Genomic DNA, 19,881 nt, shown 5'->3' with positions numbered 1-19,881 from the left:
AATGGACAAAATGTTTTACAGCCATTACTTATATTTTAATATTTTTACCACTATGTTTATTTTTTATTTATTTTTTAATTGAAGGATAATTGCTTTACAGAATTTTGTCATCTTCTGTCAAATCTCAACATGAATCAGTCATAGATATACATACATCCCCTCCCTTTTGAACCTACCCCGCCATCTCCCTCCCCATCCCACCCCTCTAGGTTGATACAGAGCTCCTGTTTGAGTTTCCTGAGCCATACAGCAAATTCCTGTTGGCTATCTATTTTACATATGGTAATGTAAGTTTCCATGTTACTCTTTCCATACGTCTCACCCTCTCCTCCCCTCTCCCCATGTCTATAAGTCTATTCTGTTTCTCCATTGCTGCCCTGTAAGTAAATTCTTCAGTACCATTTTTCTAGATTCCGTATATGTGTTAGAATACAATAGTTATCTTTCTCTTTCTGACTGACTTCACTCTGTATAATAGGTTCTAGGTTCATCTACTTTATTAGGACGCAGATGCGTTCCTTTTTATGGCTGAGAAATATTCCATTATGTATATGTACCACTACTTCTTTATCCATTCATCTGTCAGTGGACGTCTGGTTGCTTCCATGTTCTAGCTATTGTAAATAGTTAACACCATCTTTAATGAAAGAACACACAAGAGGGAATCCTCTGGTGGTCCAGTGGTTAGGACTTGGTACTCTCACTGCCAGGGGCCCAGGTCAGGGAACTAAGATCCTGCAAGTTGCACACAGCACAACGAAAAAAAAAAAGATAAAATAGTGTAACTATAATTTTTTTCTATGCAAACACCAAGTTTGAATGCCAAATTTTGGCTATAGTTATCCATTGCTGTTAAAGGAATTAAAGCCATTTTCCTGTAATTCCCAAATAGTCTATACGAAGTTCCCTTTTATTATAAAAGTAAGTATTTAAGAAACTTATGGCAAGTGTGTGTCTTTCGGATGTCCTGTCTGCATCTTTGTCTGAGTCTGTGCTTTACCTGTCTGTTGTTCCAGAAAGCCATCAAGCAGTCCTTGGTCAGAATTCTCAGTTTGCTAAGGGCCTCCTGGCCCCCATGTTTCCCACCACTCCCCTTAATTTTTTTCCTTCAGTTTTAATTCCTTGTGCATGTAAGTGTGACACAACTGAAGCGACTTAGCAGCAGCAGCGTGTAAGTGTACATACTGTGTCCTTTGTCTCTCTCGCTTCAGTTTGGTTTACTCCCTCTTGGAGCATCTTTGCACCTGTCCATGTAACCATTCTCCACTCCTTTCTTCTCCTTTTGGCCTTCCCCTTTTCCCTTCTCCTGTCCTGTTACTTTGAGCAGTTCTTACCTGCTTTTTTCAGTCTGACTCTTCCACTTGTTCTCCTTTGTTCCATTTTTCTCTTCATGTGAACCAAAAAGACCCCTTTGTAGCTATTAATAACAGTAATCCTTTGATAAACCTAACCCAAGGGGTAAAAATTATGTCTTTAATAAAATATGACATAAAATATTGGATTTAAGGCTTTTAGCCTCTAAAGGTCTTGAAAAGGTCACTTCAAGATCTGCCTTAGTATCCATCAGATCTACCTATGTTACTTGAACAATAGCATTCTAGAGAATATTTTAAAGTTGTGATTGAACCTTATTTTTAAATGACTACTGGCTAATATATTAAGAGACATGCATTCTACTGATTTCAGATAGAACTATAGAGTATTACAGAATCTTTTGTAAGTAACCTTAAGACAAGCTCAAGAACTCTGTCACCATTGATACTTTCTTAAAATGGAAAACTGTGTTGTAAGAGCCAGCTAACAAGTCTAGAAACTGAATACGAAGTACTACATGTGTGTATCTCCATGTGAACAGTGAGGAGGACCTTCTCCCAGGAGCAGGCTACATGCACTGTGTGTCTGGACTGTAATTTGATGATACCAAAGCTGACTGTGTAAAAGGAGTGGTTGGTTGAGAGCAAGATTCTGGAGAGACCACATCATGGTTTGCCAAGTGTTGATAGAATGGCTAGGGGAAAACCAAGCTCATTCCACAGTATAATTGATGTCAATAGCATATGGCAGGAGGTAGTCAAATCCATTTAAGTAAATAGAAACAAAATGAAAGTCATGGGCAATAACAAAAATTACAATGCTATTTTGAGCCATTCCAGTGGCCTTTACTAGTTCAGACTATCATCTAAATAGAATGGTTTTAGGTCATTCTGTTCCAAAAGGAAACTAGACTAGATAACCTCTCAGACTTCCTTCTGAATTTCCCAGTCTGCTGCCAGTTCTTAATTAAAAAGGTATTCTGATGATCAGTGTACCATGTTCTTTTTACTTGTGCCAGTGGTTAAGGGAAATGGTTTCACCTTTTTCATTGACAGATTTAGCAGACTCTTCTGGCATAATACACTTTTTATTTCACCATGGCCAGAAGTTACCTCACAGTATTTTTGGAATGGAGTTCTATAATATGGTGTATGACTAACTCTAGAGCTTAGAATACTTAGCATTTTCCTTTGCATCTTCCTGGTTGGAAACATTGTATAGTTACTTCCTCAGGAACTAGTGTGAGTGACTTTAAGTGAGTGATGTTTAGTCAGGAGTGGACCAGGATTTGAAATAGAGAGGAGTGTCATTCATGAGAGGTTTGGGGTCAGTCATTTAACAAAGACTGATTTGAACCACTGTATTTCCACAAATAGAATGAATTCTTAGACTGAGGAAGCTAAAGTCCATTAAGATCACCAGTATACTACTCTACTTTTATAACTTTGGGTTTGAATGTAGTTCCTGTTTAAAAATAGTTACTTAAGTGCTACTGTGTAGTGATCTATATTTTTTGAATTCCAATAGAAACAAGGTTCTAGTAGAAGAATTTCCTTAAAAAAAATGTTAATGCTATGAGACCATAAGCCATTGTTAAAAGCTCTCTTTTTACTGGTGTTGTGAAAATGAAATTTTTGGGGATATGATTTTGAAAAGATTATGTTTGGCATCTGAGGTAGAACCTACTTTCTCATAAAATGGATACAGCTTATATTATTTCTTCAAATCAGCTCCACAAATTTGTCAGCTACCAGCTATGTGCAGTGCATTATTCTAGGTGCTAGGGACACAGAAGTGAACAGATTGGTCTCTTGACCCTTAAATCCTTTTGGGGAAAATGAGGATGAGGGGCTGATAAAGCAAAATTTTTAATGTCTTGATAGGTTTATTTAGAGAATTGATGTAATAGAATTGACAGTCATGATAGCTGTCTTAGATTAGGTGTTCAGGAAAGGGATCTTTGACAAAAGAAATTTAAGCCGGGGTTTAAATGAAAAGGGGAAAAAAGCCAGCCCTAATCTTCCAAGGTCAGAGATAGAGCATTTTAGGCAAAAAAACTGTGAAGACAAAGACACTAAGGCAGGAACTTAGCTGGCATGCTCAGGGAAGAGAGATGAGGCTGGAAGGCTGGGTAGAGAGCGAGATACGAGAAAGGGTCCAAATTGTAGGCAGGGCGAGGCCCTATTAGGACTTCGTAGGCCAGATTAAAGGGTTGAGTTATATTTTTAATGTAATGGAAAAGATCATTGCAGTGTTTTAAACAGGTTCAGTGACCACTCTGCTGTTGTGGGGAAATAGTAGAGGTACTAGTGGGTTGGATCAAGGTGCCAAGGTTGAAAATCTGTGATGTAGATCCATGTTACTTTGAAGAAATCTGTCTGTATTAAGTAAAGCATACAAAGGAGGCTAGTACCTAGAGGAAGATAAAAGGAAGGCTTTGCTTTTTATTTCTTGGAGATTTCAAAGGATGTTTATATGCTCATTGTAGGGAGTTGTCTAGAAGAGAGGGAAAGCTTGGTGATGTTTGAGGTCAGGAGGAGGATGAAGGAGTGGTGCCTTTGACACTGTAGGAAGGGACAAGATAGGACTGGTACTTGAGAAGACCATGGACATATGAGCAAGCTGTTCAGACAGGAGAAATTAGCATGGGGGGTTGTTGGGGACAATGAGGGGTCCTGCTGATTAGCACCCACTTTCGCATGAAAAATACACAGGGCTATTAAGTCCTATTAAGTGAGAAATGGAGGACCAAAGGGAAGGAGAGATTTGAAGCCTACTGGTAAAATGTACAAGTCATTGGAGGATGGGGGAGCAAGCTACTACAAAAAGGAGAGAGGAAAATTATAGGGAATGTTGAGTCCACAAGAGATTATAGAGTGTATTTTTAAAAACTGGTACGTTTGTTTACTTAACATCTCTTCTCCCTGCCAACCCAGTAGATACAAACTCCATGAAGACAGTCCCTGGGTATGGTTCACTAAAAATCTATCTCCCCAACTCAGGACTTGGTGCATTGCCTGTTCTGCAGAAGAATATTGTTTGAGTCAGTGAGTGAATGCCTATTTAGTGGCATCCTCAAGTCCAAGTATAGACAGTTGTGAATGATTGGTGTCCTTCCATTGTAGACGGGCATTTTGGAGGGGAGAGGGCAGGGAATTAGTAGAGTGCTAGAGAATTATGATGGTGATAGCTTTTAGACTTAGTATGGAGAAGGAGTGAAAATAGGGTGGTAGGTAGGAAGAAGGCTACAATCCACAGGGTTGCAAAGAGTCAGAGATGACTGAGCACATGTGCATGCGTGCACATACACAGGTAGAAAAAGGGGAGGGCCAGTGGATTAGAGTTCACAGGCCAAAGAATTGTTCGTGGGGGTGGGAAGCGCTTTGACAAGGATAGGAGACTGTCATTGGAGAGGGGATGTCTGAATTTGTGATTTTGAAAGTGAAGCCGTCTGTAGGGATGACAGACTTCAAAAGCATGTCCTGGGAGTGTGAATGAGATAGAACTGAGGAAAGATCATTGAGGAGAAGCTGAGATAACTGAAAGGCTAGGGTATGATGAGGATGGTCTGTATAGGCAGTTGTGTCACTAAAAATGACAGGAGTTGATGGGGGAGAAACTTGGGGGCCAAGTGCTGAAGTTCTCAGTGATGGCAGAAGTCAGTTGCCAAATTGGCCCTTTCATTGAAAAACCTGTTGTGCACAGTTTGCAATATCTAAGTCCACTTAGCTTCATCTTGCTGTATAGCCAGAGTAAAAATAGTAGTCGGTTTCATTTCCCTTTCCCATGTCATCTCTGAGGGGTAGCTTTGCTTTTATTCTTGCTTGCTTCTGTGAGAAGATTCACCCATTTCCTTCCTGAAGCTGGCTGATGTCAGTTTTAATTCTACCTTTGGCAATTTATGATTATATAGTCTTTCCATTTGCTGCATAGAAATCCTACCTCACTCACTGTTTAGGTCAGGTCCTACTTTAACTGTAGTAGATAACCTCTAGCTTTAGAGCTGATTAGTTATTCTGACATTTTCTGGGCATAAAATTCACTTTCCCTTTAGGACTGGTGGTCTAATGAAAACATATATTCTTAGCTTCATTTTTCTTTAGTTAAATGAAATTCATTTAAAACTTTAAAAACTAAATAATATCTTGGTTCCCTTGGGAAAGCTTGTTCATGCAGTTGAAGATTTTGTTCATATTCTTGTGAATACCATGGTTGGTGAAAACCATATTGCTAGAAGGAACTTTGGTGTTTTATACCATCCAAGGAAGGCAGAGATACAGAATTGCTGACTAGTTGCAGAGTCTGCCTTCTAGCTTCCATTCCAGTGTTCTTGCCATATGCCAATGCAATCAGAACAGTCTTTTTAATAATAAATGTTAGAGTAGCTGTATTTTCCATTTCCAGTGTGATAGGGTTATTAAAAAAAAAAAACAAACTAATATCCCATAATCAAAATACCTTCTAATGTGCTTGACAATTCCTGAAGGATTAAGAGAAGGTTATATTGGGGCAGATATTTTCATTTTTAGGATGAGGAAAGTGATATGAAATTATGTGCCTGAGCTCTGTCAGCTAATAGTAACATTACTGAGTACTTACTGTGTGCCAGTTACTGGTCACATGCTCTGCATATATTCATTAAATCTTGGTGACACTCCTGTGATGTGTGGATACCATTACTTAACCCAGCTTTATGAACAAGGATACAGAAAGGCTAAGAGATTCAGTAGGTCTAAGTGGAACTTAGGCAGCCTGACTGGAGCCTGATATTTTAACCCCAACTTTGTATAGTAAGTGGCAGAGACTTGAAATTAAGTCTTGAAATTTCATGTCCAGGATGTTCTGCTCATACTCCCCTGCCTCTGACCATGAAAATAAATCCTGCCTGATTGAGTCAGTGTGGTTATGAGTGACCAGGAGAGTGAAAGATAAACTGTGGAGATGGGAAAGAGAAGGCGATCTTCCAAAAAATGGAACTGCCAGAGAGTAGGTTTTGGTAATCGACTAGGCTGGTAGAAGAGTTGTACTGTTGAAGGATAACACTTCACCTTTTCTTAGTTATAAATAAACTTTTCTTATCCATCCAGCCCATTCCTCAGATTCTATATTATCAGAGAGAAAGGAAGAAACAGAAAAGAGGACCCCTTGTTGAGTTTAGATCTCCTGAACACACACAAGATCAGTTCAGAAGTTCCCATGACACAGGGCAATGAGAGTGAGCTCCTTGCTTGGTTCCTCACCCAAGAAGAGACCGGCCCAGGTCCAGCTGTCCTGAGTAGGAAAGGCTCAGCTCTCGGAAGAGACTTCTGCCTGGGTGCAGGCTGCCACAGGCTGGGCCTGGCTGTCTGAGGTAAGCTGAAAAATCTATCTGAGGATGCACTGATGCACAAAGCTGGCAGCAGAGCTGTCGCTGTGAAGCTGGCAGCATCCACACCCCTTTTTCAGCTGGAGCATCCTAATTCCAGTTACCTCCTGCACGCTAGGAATGAAGACCCAAGTTATTGCCCTTAAAAATTTATAGTCTGAGACACTGCTAGGGAAGATAGGATTTAATCTTTAATGAATATATTTTAAATAATTCTATCTACTTTAAAAATAGAGAATTGATCATTTTTATTCTGAATGGTCTACTTTATGTGGGTATTTGTCCTGAAGATGGAACACCAGAGTAACTTAATACCTTCTCACAGAGATTCATAAGCTTATAATTAAATTGTATCAGCCACAGCTGCCCCAACCATCTGAAGTCCAGGTTCATTTCTTCTCTAGGATAAAATTCTCATTTCTGCCTTTCGTGCTTTTCACCCGTTTACCTTAGGGTGGATTTACCTTGTTTCATGAGTCACCTTGTTTGACCTCTCATTTCAAGATTATTCTGGATGCAATTTCTGAATAGGTGATTGGCCCTTGGTATTTCATTCTATCCACAAATTTGATCACTAAAAATATCCCCATGAATAAAAGGAACAAAGATGGAAATTTGGTTAATTTCTGCCTCCTTTATTTACATATTGATCCAGTATCAGTTATTTGAAAGTGTGTACAACTTTGTACAGATCCCCTCCTGGGATTGGATACAGAAACAGTCTGAAATTAACAACAAAAAAAAAACGTTTTCAGCATGACTCGGCACGGTATTATTTACTTTCTCTGCTTATTAGCCTGTGGGTCAACTCTAGAGCAGTTGAGTGTTGGAGTGAGTGAAACAAGCAAAAGCATGGTATATTTTTCTGTTTTAATAATCTGTGCTTTTATTTTCTAAGATGTGTAGTTTTGCATTAGCTTAGCATGGTTTGGCTTCCTCCTCCAGAATTACAAATCTGATTTCCTTCTGATAAAAGGTAAGAGGACAGAGAGGGTAAGCTGTTCAGCTAAACGTTTGTACCTGTTGTCCCCCTTTTTATAAGTGCTTGAGCCATACCAGAGAATAACTGTCCAAAAAATTGGAACGAGTTCTGAATTTTATCTGAACAAATCACTGAAATGTACCATTAGAACATGTCTGGTAGTGAATAAAATCTTACGTGGATTAAAAATGACTTGCTGCTTCCACTTGTCATGTTTCCATAAAAGCAGTTTTCAAAACATGTTCTCTTAAAATATCTTCAAAATAGTTCCTGGTCGAATGGAAACAAGTGTTGGGAAAATTCTGTTGTTGCAGACAAATTCATTAGGGTGGTGATAGCTTTGCCAAAAGGAAGGAAAACGTGCCAGGGCAAACACGCTCAGTCCTGAGAACGTTCCTTCCCTGAATTCCTAGCTTATTCTTTATCCGTCTCCTCCCCTCCTTGTGCAAAAGTTCCACTGTTGCCATCATTATCCCGAATGTAAATAGCTTTGCCAGAAATGCTTCCCACAGCTTGTCCAAGAACAAATGTAAAGGACGTGTGTGTATATATATATGTGTATGTGTGTGTGTGTGTGTATATATAGACACACACACATACCCCTTTCCATTTATTTGCATCGGGTAATTTTTCTAACAATAGAAAAAACTGGTGTAGGAGGAGATGACTGTACTGTGGAAATTGTTTTTTTGGTAGAGTTGGTCTGGCTGTGCTTGTTTCTCAGTGGCAGGGTTATAAACGCCATTTCTGCCTACTTTGGAATAGTCAGCAGATTTTTGTATCTCTTTGTGGTATTTTAGCATGTTAGAAGCTTTGTATTACATTCTCCAGAATACTTCTGTACCTAAAATGTGCCCTCACAGAATTAATTTCCTTCATGGACTTAACCATTGGCCATTTGTCTTTAAGTTCTCTGTTCTCAGAGCTCTGGCCATTGTTATTAAATCCTAGATTTTAGAACTGATCGTCCTTTTACAAACAGAAATAAGAGTAGGGGGTTTGGAGATCATGTCGTCCAGCTTTCTGTCTTTGCAGGTAAATAAACAGGCCCACAGAAGTGTAGTGACCTGATCAAGGCCTGCAGTTAAAAGGCAGAGTTGGGACTAGAAGCCAAGCCCCTATTAGCACTTTGACCCTTCCAGTCAGGTTCTGCTCTCCACATCACACCTAGATGGGGTTCAGCAGGGACAATGGGGACTGGGCTCCAACCCATTTGTTACTGAAGAATATGTTTACTGAGCCCTTTTTGGTTCTCTTTTTTATGTAGTTTTGAACTCAACCAAGCCAAAATCTAGATTTAATTGAAAAACAGTGTGGAAACTGTATTGATGCCAAATGTCATCTCCAGACCTTGTACAAGGAGTCAGGCACCTTATTCTTTTAGAGACAGTTTTGATAAACAATTCAGGCTTGTTTCACCATGGCTGTTGCCTTGACTTACACTTTTGAGGTCCCCGGTGACATCACATTATTGAAGCTTCATTCTTTTATTTTTATTATGGAAATATAGTTAATTTACAATATGGTGTTAATTTCTACTGTACCACGTGATTCAGTTATACATATATTTTCTTTTTTTAATACACTTTTCCATTGTGGCTTATAGGATATTGAATATAGTTTGCTATCCTATACAATAGGACCTTGTTACTCTCCATCCTGTGTATAAAAGCTTACATCTGCTGACCCCAGCCTTCCTTTGGCAACCACCTATCTGTTCTCTACATCCATAATTCTGTTTCTGCTTCATAGATGGACTCATTTGTTCATATTTTAGATTTCACATATAAGGGATACCATGTGGTATCTATTTGTCTTTCTCTTTCTGACTTACCTCACTTAATATGATAATCTCGAGTTGCATCCATGCTGCTTCAAATGGCATTGTTTTGTTCTTTTTTATGGCTGAGCAGTATTCCGTTGTATATGTGCCACATCTTCTTTATTGCTTCATCTGCCAGTGCACATTTAGGTTGTCTCGTGTCTTGACTGTTGTGAATATGCTGCTGTGAACATGGGGGGTGCGTGTGTCTTTTTGAATTAAGAGTTTTGTCTGGGTATAAGCCAGGAGTGGGGTTCCTGGATTAAACAGTGATGCTTTATTTAGTTTTCTGAAGGTTCATTCCTTCTAGCCCATTTCCATTGCTGTAGTCCTACTTCTGGTACAGAGGTGGAGGTGGTTTTTTTTTTTTTTAGTTGGTGGATAATTGCTTTACGGTGTTGTGTTGGTTTCCGCCATACAACAGCAGGAGTTAGCCGTAAGTGTACATATGTCGCCTCCCTCTAGAGTCTCCCTCCCACTCCCCATCCCATCCCACACCCTCTAGTTTGTCATTAGCTAGCTGTTTTACTCTCGCAATTTGTCCCACCCTCTTCTGTCCTCTGCTGTGTCCACAAGTCTGTTGTCTGTGTCTGCGTGTCTATTCCTGCCCCACTAATAGGTTTATCAGTACCACTTTTCTAGATTTCATATATGTGTGTTAATATACGATATTTGTTTTCCTCTTTCTGGCTTACTCACTCTGTGTAACAGGCTCTGGGTGTGTCCACCTCACTAGAACTTGTGGAGAAAATATCCTCACCCCTGAGAATGAAGCACTGTTAATATTTGTACATTTTTGTTTCCAGTTTTCTTATCAGTATGCACACTTTAAAAAAAAAAGAGCAAATAATATGTAAGCACATTATCTCTTTTTAGTATATGTGCTGCCAAAGCAAGCACCATCTCCTTTTTAAAGGAGTGTAGTTCTATAAATTAAATTCATCCTTGATCACTGTTCCCCATTTTGTTCCCCATTTCCACCATGACCTTGACCCTGCACCCTCACTAAAATAATCGCTCTTGTAAATGTGGTATATGCTGGTCCAGTAGAGTTTTCTGTTGTTGTTACCATAGAGAATATGCAGTGTTGCTTTGTTTTCATTTATCTGAACGGTGTCATGATGCGTATATATATCATCCTGCAGTTTTTTTGTTTCCCCTCAGCCTTGGCTCGATCCTAATTGATACATACCGACCTAGTTCATTACCTCAGCTGTATAGGACTCCCAGTACAAGGATGTGCAACATCTCTCCAGTCCCTGGGTGATGGGGTTGAACTTAGTTCTTGGTTTTTATACTACAGCAAAAGATATCCTCACGAGTCTTATTGTATACATGTATTAGTGTTTTTCTAAGGTTAGGTAGAACTTCTATCCTGCCTTTTCTTCTCTTAACATTAAGGCATGAATGTTTCCATCGGCTTACTGTAATTTCCGTATAAACACATACTTTGTGAATCTAGACTTGGAGACATCTTTAATGAAAAATTAATATGACATAGTAATTGGACACAAATCCTTTTGCATCAGAGTAATTTAAAGATTGCATGGACTTTCTTCATAGTAGGTAGATAAAGCATTAAGCTATTTTAATACCAAAGATTAAAGAACAAAAATCGGAACCGTGATTAGTACTTGGAGTGGCTTGAGCAAGTAAGGGTTGGAAGGCCTGGAACTTCATATAGTCTAATCCCTATTTTCTTTTTTTTTTTTTTCCATTTTCTAAGTCTAGAGAAATTTCTTAGATTTTTGGCGCTGACCTCTGTCACTCCTCATCCTTGAGAATCCTCCTCTGATTCCGCTTGTCTTCCTCTTTCCTGTAATCTTCCTCTCCTCATGCATGCTTCCCTGTCACCTCTTTGTGCATCTTGCAATTATTCTTCATGTCTCCTGTCCCATTGCTCCTGTCTCGTGACCTCCTCAAGAATAGTGTACTGTCTGTATTTGGTTTTGTACCCTAAATAAGCACAGTGCCTGATACACAGATGTTGAACAAATATATTTTGAATGAATGAAAGAGGTGAATGTGAGCTATGGGGTGAGGGAGGGTGGGATTGGGACGTGGTGATGCTCACCTTAATAAGGAACTTCAATTTATTGAAACTAGGGAACTGAATAAGGAAGTCTTAAAAGGAAGTTAGGCGGTAAAGATGACAAAATGACAGCTTTGACAGTGGCTCTCTGCTCTAGAGGACTGTCATTTGCTTGTATACATATTTATTAAATCACTGGTTTTATGTTAGAAAATAATTTCTTTTCAGAAGTTAAATACCAATACATTTGTTTAAAAGTCTATACCTACTTGTTTTTCTAGGAATAAATCAAAAAGCTTGAATCCCCGACAAATACAGCCATCTTACAGAATTTTTTTAAACACCTTGCCCAATTTCTTGGTTGCCCCAATTTTAATCAAAACTGGGTTTCCTGGAATGAGTAGACTAAAGTTAAAGGCAATATTTTGGTCACTGTTCTTATGAAATCCTTTGTGGTTTGGAAGCAGTACTCCTTCAGTGTTTCAACAGCTTCATTCATGTTCCGCACACTGTAGCACAATGATGCCAGTAACTGAGCTTCAGAAGGAGAAGTTCAAATGCAGAACCTCCACATTTAGAAATTGAACAATAAAACTTTCGGGGAGGAAAGTCAGAGTAGCTTTCTTAACTTTTATCATGGCACTAGTTATAAACCATTTAATACTATACATTTTCTTGGCAAGTATCATCATAACTCAGAAAATTCTTTTAATGATTATTAGAAGCTTCACTAGATTATTCTAATAATCTAATGATTATTAGAAGCTTCATTGCTCTCAAAGTTTGCCCATTTGATTAATAGAACACTGATATATTTTAAGTTATTGACACTGTCAGGAGAATATAGTCTAATCAGTAACCAAAGATCTAAGATTGAAAGTAATGAGTTATCCTAATACTGAAATTATTTCCAACACTGAAATACTTTAATTGTTCTCTGGATACTTTTTGCTGCTAATTAACATCTCTTTTTACAGGATTCATGAATAAAATTTTCCATCCCAACATTGATGAAGCGTAAGTAACTATTTTAAAATGTTTAAATCTTAGCAGCAACTGCTCTTGATTAGAGTTTATGTATTGTAAAAAAGTCTCAATTATCTTTTTGGATTTTATCAACAGATAGGACTGTCAGAAAAGTCACTGACACTATAGAATCCAAGAATATGATATTCTAAACCACTTAGTTCAAAGTCTGCTATTGGACTCCTTGGTTTTTTCCATTGTCACAAACGAGTCCTTCATTTCCCTTGATATCCAGCTAACATTTGTACTATTTCACATCTCCATCTCTTTGTATAGACACAGTCCAGAGATTGGTCTTCATTGTACAGAGTGTATTATTTTCAGCCCCTGAAGTATTTCTCAGTTCTTGAGAGTAAAGCAAACAATTAATCAATCACAATTACCCCTTTCTTCCCAATATTTTCTTAGTGGTATTTTAAAATGTGCTAAAAGTGCCTCCTATTTTCTACTTCCAGGGCAATTTAGAATACTGTTTGTCCCACAGTTTTTCCTTGTCATAGCATTAAATTTTGATATTACGTATATACACACGTGTATACATGTGAAGTATTCTGAACTCTGAGAGGTTGTATGTATATATATGTGTGTGTGTGTGTGTGTATCATGCCCCATTGTCTTTTAAAACTGTCAATCATCCTAATAGGGATAGTCTCTTATGTAACTGCAATATAGTCATAAGATTCAGGAATATGAATATTAATGCAGTACTTTTTCATCTACTGCCATATTCTGGTAATGTACTTTTTAGCACCTTTTTCATTCATTAAAGGATCCAGTCTAGTATCATCTACTGCATTTAGTTTTCATGTTTCTTTAAAGTAGTTCCATCTGAAACCATTCCTCAGATTTGTACAGAATTGACATTTTGGAAGAATAAAGACCAGTTATGTCATAGACTGTCCCTCAATTTGGGATTGTCTGATTTTCCCTTATTAGGTTCAGAGTATGCTCTTAAGACTGGAAAACCGAAAGATAAGATTGTGTCCTCCCCAGGGTATTCCATTTGGAGGCACACAAGTCTGTCTACCCTGATTACAGTGTTAATTCTCATCACCTGGTTATGGTGTTGTCTGGTTTCTCCACTGTATAGTTACTGGTTTTCCCTTTCAGTCTGCAAAGAGACACTTAAGACTTTATGTATATTCTGCTCCTCATCTTGTTTTTACCAATTGGGATTCTTTGGAGTTGTTGTTTTTTTTTTTTCCAATGATCTATTAAAAATATTTCTGATGATAAAATTAGTTGTCTGATACATGCAACTAACTTTCTGATTTTTTTTTTTTTTAATGCCATTCTTTCCATCTGTTTCAGGTCAGGAACTGTGTGTCTAGATGTAATTAATCAAACTTGGACAGCTCTCTATGGTGAGTTTGGCCATGGAATATTTTTTAGAGATGTTGAGACAATGCCTAAAAAAAATTGTTTGGATTTTCTTCTCTGGTTTAAGATGTTTTGTTGGGAATGTGAAGGGATTTTGAAGGCCTGGTGGGAAAGTTTAATCAGTGAAAAAACATATTTTCTCATGAGTACAGACTTGGTTTAGCAGTGAAAGTTTGAAATAATCTTTAAGATTCTGAAGTGAAGGTATACTGATACTCACATGTAGACACACAAATACAAACAGAAACATATATGTGTTATTCTGAAGCACATTGTATACATGTTTATCTGTAATGCCTTAGTTTTGGAAAAACCCTTAGGAATGTCCCTTTGAAATGAAATGATGTAATTAGGTTTGGGAGATCATCTGTTTCAAAAATCAAAACTTTGTTATGAAGCAAAGAATCATTTAGCCTTACCTTCATTGCTGAAACTGACATCTCTCACAGTGAATCTGCACGTAAATTGAGGTCACAGAGAGAGAGTATCAGGTCTTATTTCCCTGAGCTTATAACTTGGTTGGGGAGCTAAAAATATTTTAAAATATATTTAAAGCTAATTAGGGAGACAACAAATCAGTCTGTGTGTTCTCCCCACATGACCAAGTTCTCAGGCTTCCCAGAGTCTCCCTGTTCTCATGCCCCCACTTCATCAGCATCCCCTGATGCTCCAGCTGGAAGTAATCTTTGGACATGGCTCAATTTTACAGCTCTTTTTTGGGGGCGGGGGAGGGCGGTGGTGCTGGCTTTTGCTTTCTACTTAGTGTTTGTTGTTTGCCCCGACATTGTCTGTGCTACTGGATTATTTGCTGCCCTAAGGGCTGGCAAGGCACCCGTCCGATTGGTCTTTTAAGTCCTGGCATGCCTAGCACAGCGCCTCGCACCAGTGTGTTTGTAAGAATGAATGGTCCAAACAGCAAACACTTACTGAGAGGTGCAGAGAGGGAAAGATCACATCAGGCATGGGTTAAGCAGAGACGGCCGCCTCTTGTTATGAGACCTTCTGGTGGTCTGAAGGTGCACAAGACCCCTTATTCCAGGGGTTTTGGTGACTCCATCTGCGAGTCACCTTGCACTGACCTGGTGATAAGAACCACAGAGGTTGGTCATCAGCAGCACAGTTAATCCTTCTTTTTCCCTCCTCCCGATTCTTTCAGAAATAATTTCCTCTGCCTGGAGTTGTCCTCCCTGATCTCTGTGTGGTTGGCACCTTCTTTTCTCATCTCAAACATGCTTCCTTAGAGAAGCCTCCTTTCCTGGCCACTTCACCTAAAATAACGTCCCTCCATAGTGCAGCACCCTCTATTTTAAAAACCTTAAAATTTGTTTATTGTTCATCTTGTCCTATCAGACTGTAAGCTCCACCAGACCAGGGACTTCGTCTCGTGTGTGTATGCACATAGGTACAAGTGCCTAAAGCAGTACCTCGTGTACAGTAAGGGTTCAAATATTTGTTGAATTAGTCAGTGACTTAACCATGCCCAGTACTGTTTAACATGAGAGTTTAGGGAAACGGCAGCTTATAAGGAGATGAGGCAACAGGAAAGAACATACACTCTGAGGTTTATTAAATGAATTCCCTTCAAGATGGATTTTTTGGTAAAAATGTCTCATGGCAGGCTGCCTGGAATATCTGATGTAATGATGTGTTGTCTTAAACTGCATTCACATTTTAGAAATGTACATAACTAAATACTGCAAGCTGGTTCCAATTACAATAAAGTAAATTGGACTTCAGTTTGACTAATTCTTTTACTATTGACCAGAGGAGCTTTGGGGAAGAGGTTCGCTGATTCTCAAGCATCTCACATCTCAGAATAGATTTTTTTAAATAACTGTTTTATTGAACTTTAATTCACATATGTAAAATACACACATGTAAAGTGTATAATTTGATAGTTTTTAGTATATTCACAATTATTCACTACACCACTGCCACGTTTTTATCATAGAATATTTCCATCACTTCAAAAGGCAATCCTGTACCCTTTAGCTATCACCCCCTCATTTCCTAGCCCCTCCCCCAGCCCTAGGCAACAACTAACCTACTTGTTGTTTGTATAGATTTGCCTATTCTGGAAATTTCTTATAAATGGAATTATATTAATATAATATATGGTGTTTTGTGACTGGCTTTTTCACTTCTTGCAGTGTTTTCAGGATTCATCTATATTGTAGCATGTATCAGTATTTCATTCCTTTTTATGGCCAAGTAATATTCTACAGCACAGATACTATTTTTATTTGTCAGATGATAGACATTTTAGTTGTTTATGCCCTTTAGCTATTATGAATAATGCCTCCATAAATATTTGTCCACACATAGTCTATGTGGATATGTCTAGGGTGATACAATAACTTTGTTTAACCATTTGAGGAACTATTTTCCGAAATAGTACCATGTTAGATTCCCACCAGCAGTCATAATATATGAGGTTAATAATAGAGTTTCAAGCATAAGGCCAATATGACTAAGGTTTCATCACATCTACAAAATTTTAGAATATGTTCTTGTATTACCTTGCAAAGCACTTAGTAACAAGGATTAAACCACATTGATCAAAGCAAATTTTGATTTCCCAATCACATGTGTATGAGTTACCTTTAAGTGTTCCATAATACAAGAACATGAACACATAGGTAAGTGTAGGAAACAAGGAAGGAAATATTTTTAGAGTACAATCAAAATTATACTTATCACGGGAGAATTGTTTTGACATTTTGCTCAAATCCAAACTATTCCTCAAGAAAATCCAGCATTTCTTCTGTGAAAAGTCTTATTAGGAGCAGGTAACTACAATTTATGTATTTAATAAAAGTACTGGTAGAAAGGATTGGTTCAGGTGACCTTGAAGTTTCTTTTAGACTTATCTGACCTTGAGATCTGAACTGAATTTGTATTACAAACTGCTAAACCCTCTGGCTGAAGGTTAGTTCATAATTGGTAAATTCTGAATCACTCAGTCTCCTGCTGTGATTCTTATTCTAGTTCAAAGGACAAAAAAAACCTAATCGAATATGAAACAACTAATAGGAGAAAGTTGGCAAGTTAACATGGATGTTCAACTGAAAAGCAAAAGGCTTAGCTTGGTAACCAAAACTTGTTTCAGCACCTCTACTGTATAATATGGTAAGGAGCAGGGAGGTACTTGTGAAATTTCCTGCAATTAACTCTGCCTTGGGTAGGTACTGTGCAATATGTATACATATTTTTATTGCAATGGCAATTTCTAGTTGAAATTTCAGATTTATACTCATCATTACCTAATAATAAACAGTGTTTATGTTGGTAGCAAATTTAGTCCTTTATTCCTCTACCACCGTGACTACCACCTGCAGCCCTGCAAAAGAAAACTGGTTTCTGGCAGCCCATTTGACTTACCGCCTCTGTTCTCCTCCTGCTTTTCCTTTACCGAGTGTACATGCAGTTTGTTCATTCAGAAGCTCAAAATTGGTATAATTGTAGTTGAATCACCCAGTCATTTTGAATTTTATGTACCTCACCAGAGAACGAATTATAGTAGGTAATATGGTTAATTTTCTAAAGATGCTGCTTGTCATCAATATGAAGTTATCTGACGAGTTTGGAGTTACTATTGTCACTCTTTGCAACATCAAAAGGAAAGTAGCATATGCCATCACAAGATTGATTTCATTTTGGCGTCCGGTATGATAGCATCCTTTTTTTATATCCCTTTCTGCTCTTGCAGGCAGCAGTGATAAAAGCTTGGAAAACTTAAAATTCAGCCAAGGGAATCTGGATTTCAGTTTGAAAAACAACTGTAATTTTAAAGACTGGTGAAAGGAAAGTTCATTAAGCCATAGGTAGCTTTCTTAGCTCCTCTTCTGTTGTCCAGTCTTCCTTTTTACTCCAAAATATATTTTATCCATCATTGTATTTTTAACCCACACTCCTGGAAGGTCAGGTACCTTTACTGCATTATACAACTTGAGTTTCTCTCTCACTCTTCTGGCCCATGCATACCTGATCCTCGCAAATTATGTTTCAGTCTCTAGCCTTCCTTTTACTCATTTTTCGACTGACTTGATAAATTACTTATTTGTGGATTAAGTGTGAACAAGTAATGTGGAAGACAATTTTCTTATAAAATTGGGCAGTTTATAATTTTATTCTCACCCTTAGGGTTGCTAGCCAATGGGCTGGATACTCCTCTTATTTTGCTGGTGAGAATAATCAACATTTGGGAAATTACTTCCCCTGGAGTCATTTGGAGAGTCAATAACAGACAAATGAAGTTGACTACAATGAAAGGAGTACTTCGGGGACTTTGAGATTGGAATTAGGCAGAAGAAACAATGCTTCTTTTACTAGGCATTTAGAAAAGTTTTAAGTCATAAATTTACTTAATAGTACTGTGCTATAACTTAATGACTTTAAGCTGCTAAGTGAATTTAAGCCTTTCCATATTGGACATACATTGTTGTTACACCCCTGTTTTCAATCAGGTAGTCTGTGAATCTTTCCAAACTACTCAGATTGTACCTGAGGGTAACTGTATCTTACAATAATGCTTTAGGCTGCTTTAGAGTTTTGCTTGGTATGTTTCTAGACATTTTAGTGTAGTTGTAGAGATAAGAGATACATTTATCTGTCTGCATGGATGATTGACTCACCAACAACTACTGTTTGAACAGGCTTGAGAGCTCAGTATTGATCCGTGTTGGAATCACAAATGTCATCCTGCTTTTGGAGCAGCTGGATTTCATTATGAGTCTCCTAGACTGAGGCCAGGTAGAACAGTTTGTTTCTTAGACTAAGGGAGAAATGTCACCTGCAACAGATATAAAAGAAATATGCTGGCGTTTGGGATTTGATGGTTTCTACAGTGCTAGCTTCATGATCCACCTCCTTTGTGTGCTTGTAGATATTTAGATTTGGTGTTGGCCTGTGGCCCAAGAATTTAATTAGCTATGCACAGAAAAATGGGGCCTTCTTGGGTTGAACAACTTAGCAGAAATTCATTAAAAACACCACATTCACATCTGCTGACGGTCAGCATTAGAACCATGGAGTAGTCCAGGCTTTGTGGATTGTGGGACATGAACCAGGCTATGGTCCTGAAAGATAGCCACAGCCATGTTCTTCTTTCTTTGGGGCTATAGCTGCAAAGAAAGTGACTGTGACTTTATAGATTTGTTTTCTCTTTCTTTGCTTGTGATCACTTTGTCTAGGTAAAATTTTTCCCCGTCCATGGCCACTTACCTTATAATTCCATGAAGTTATCTTGTTCTTTTCTGACATTAAAGACAAACTAAATTATTGCCTAGTAATTTAAAACTTTAAAAATGAGTTTTAGTATGACTGTAAGAATATCCAACTAGCTGCTGCTACTGCTAAGTCGGTTCAGTCGTGTCCGACTCTGTGCGACCCCATAGACGGCAGCCCACTAGGCTCTTCTGTCCCTGAGATCTCCAGGCAAGAATACTGGAGTGGGTTGCCATTTCCTTCTCCAATGCATGAAAGTGAAAAGTGAAAGTGAAGTCGCTCAGTCGTGCCTAACTCTTAGCGAGCCCATGGACTGCAGCCTACTAGGCTCCTCCATCCATGGGATTTTCCAGGCAAGAGTACTGGAGTGGGTTGCCATTGCCTTTTCCAATCCAACTAGCTAATTATACATTAACTGCCCTCATTTCTAGAAGGCTAATAACAAATCCTATTACCATGTTTTAGCTTGCAATCTTTTAAGGCAAGCAGGGTCATGCCAGGTTTAAACTAGGATGAATGACCTCTAAAGAACACCCAGGTAAGGTGGAAAGTGTTTCGAGATTGATATGACAACAAGGGGAATGTTTTTGTTGAACGAGGGTCTCTTTTATTCCTTCTGATCTGTGTAGTAGCATTCATTTCATTCTGCAGATCTCTGCAGTTTAAAGACATTATTGGGAGGGGATGTAATTAGGCAGTGGATGAAAGATGATTTTCTAAGATAGCAGAATGCT

At 38.3% G+C, this 19,881-nt stretch overlaps 1 protein-coding gene across 1 annotated transcript in view; it reads left to right on the top strand.

Annotated features, from left to right (window-relative positions):
- UBE2H (ubiquitin conjugating enzyme E2 H) overlaps nt 1–19,881 on the top strand; it is a 102,238-nt gene that overhangs the window by 62,365 nt on the left and 19,992 nt on the right. The window contains exons 4-5 of the mRNA XM_019959075.2: nt 12,493–12,532; nt 13,853–13,905. Coding sequence (XP_019814634.2) covers nt 12,493–12,532; nt 13,853–13,905 — 93 coding nt within the window. The remainder of the gene's footprint in view (nt 1–12,492; nt 12,533–13,852; nt 13,906–19,881) is intronic.

Source organism: Bos indicus, chromosome 4, assembly GCF_029378745.1.
Source record: "Bos indicus isolate NIAB-ARS_2022 breed Sahiwal x Tharparkar chromosome 4, NIAB-ARS_B.indTharparkar_mat_pri_1.0, whole genome shotgun sequence".
Taxonomy (NCBI): domain Eukaryota; kingdom Metazoa; phylum Chordata; class Mammalia; order Artiodactyla; family Bovidae; genus Bos; species Bos indicus.
The sequence above is the reverse complement of the archived record's forward strand: the minus strand, read 5'-3'. Positions and strand labels throughout refer to the sequence as shown.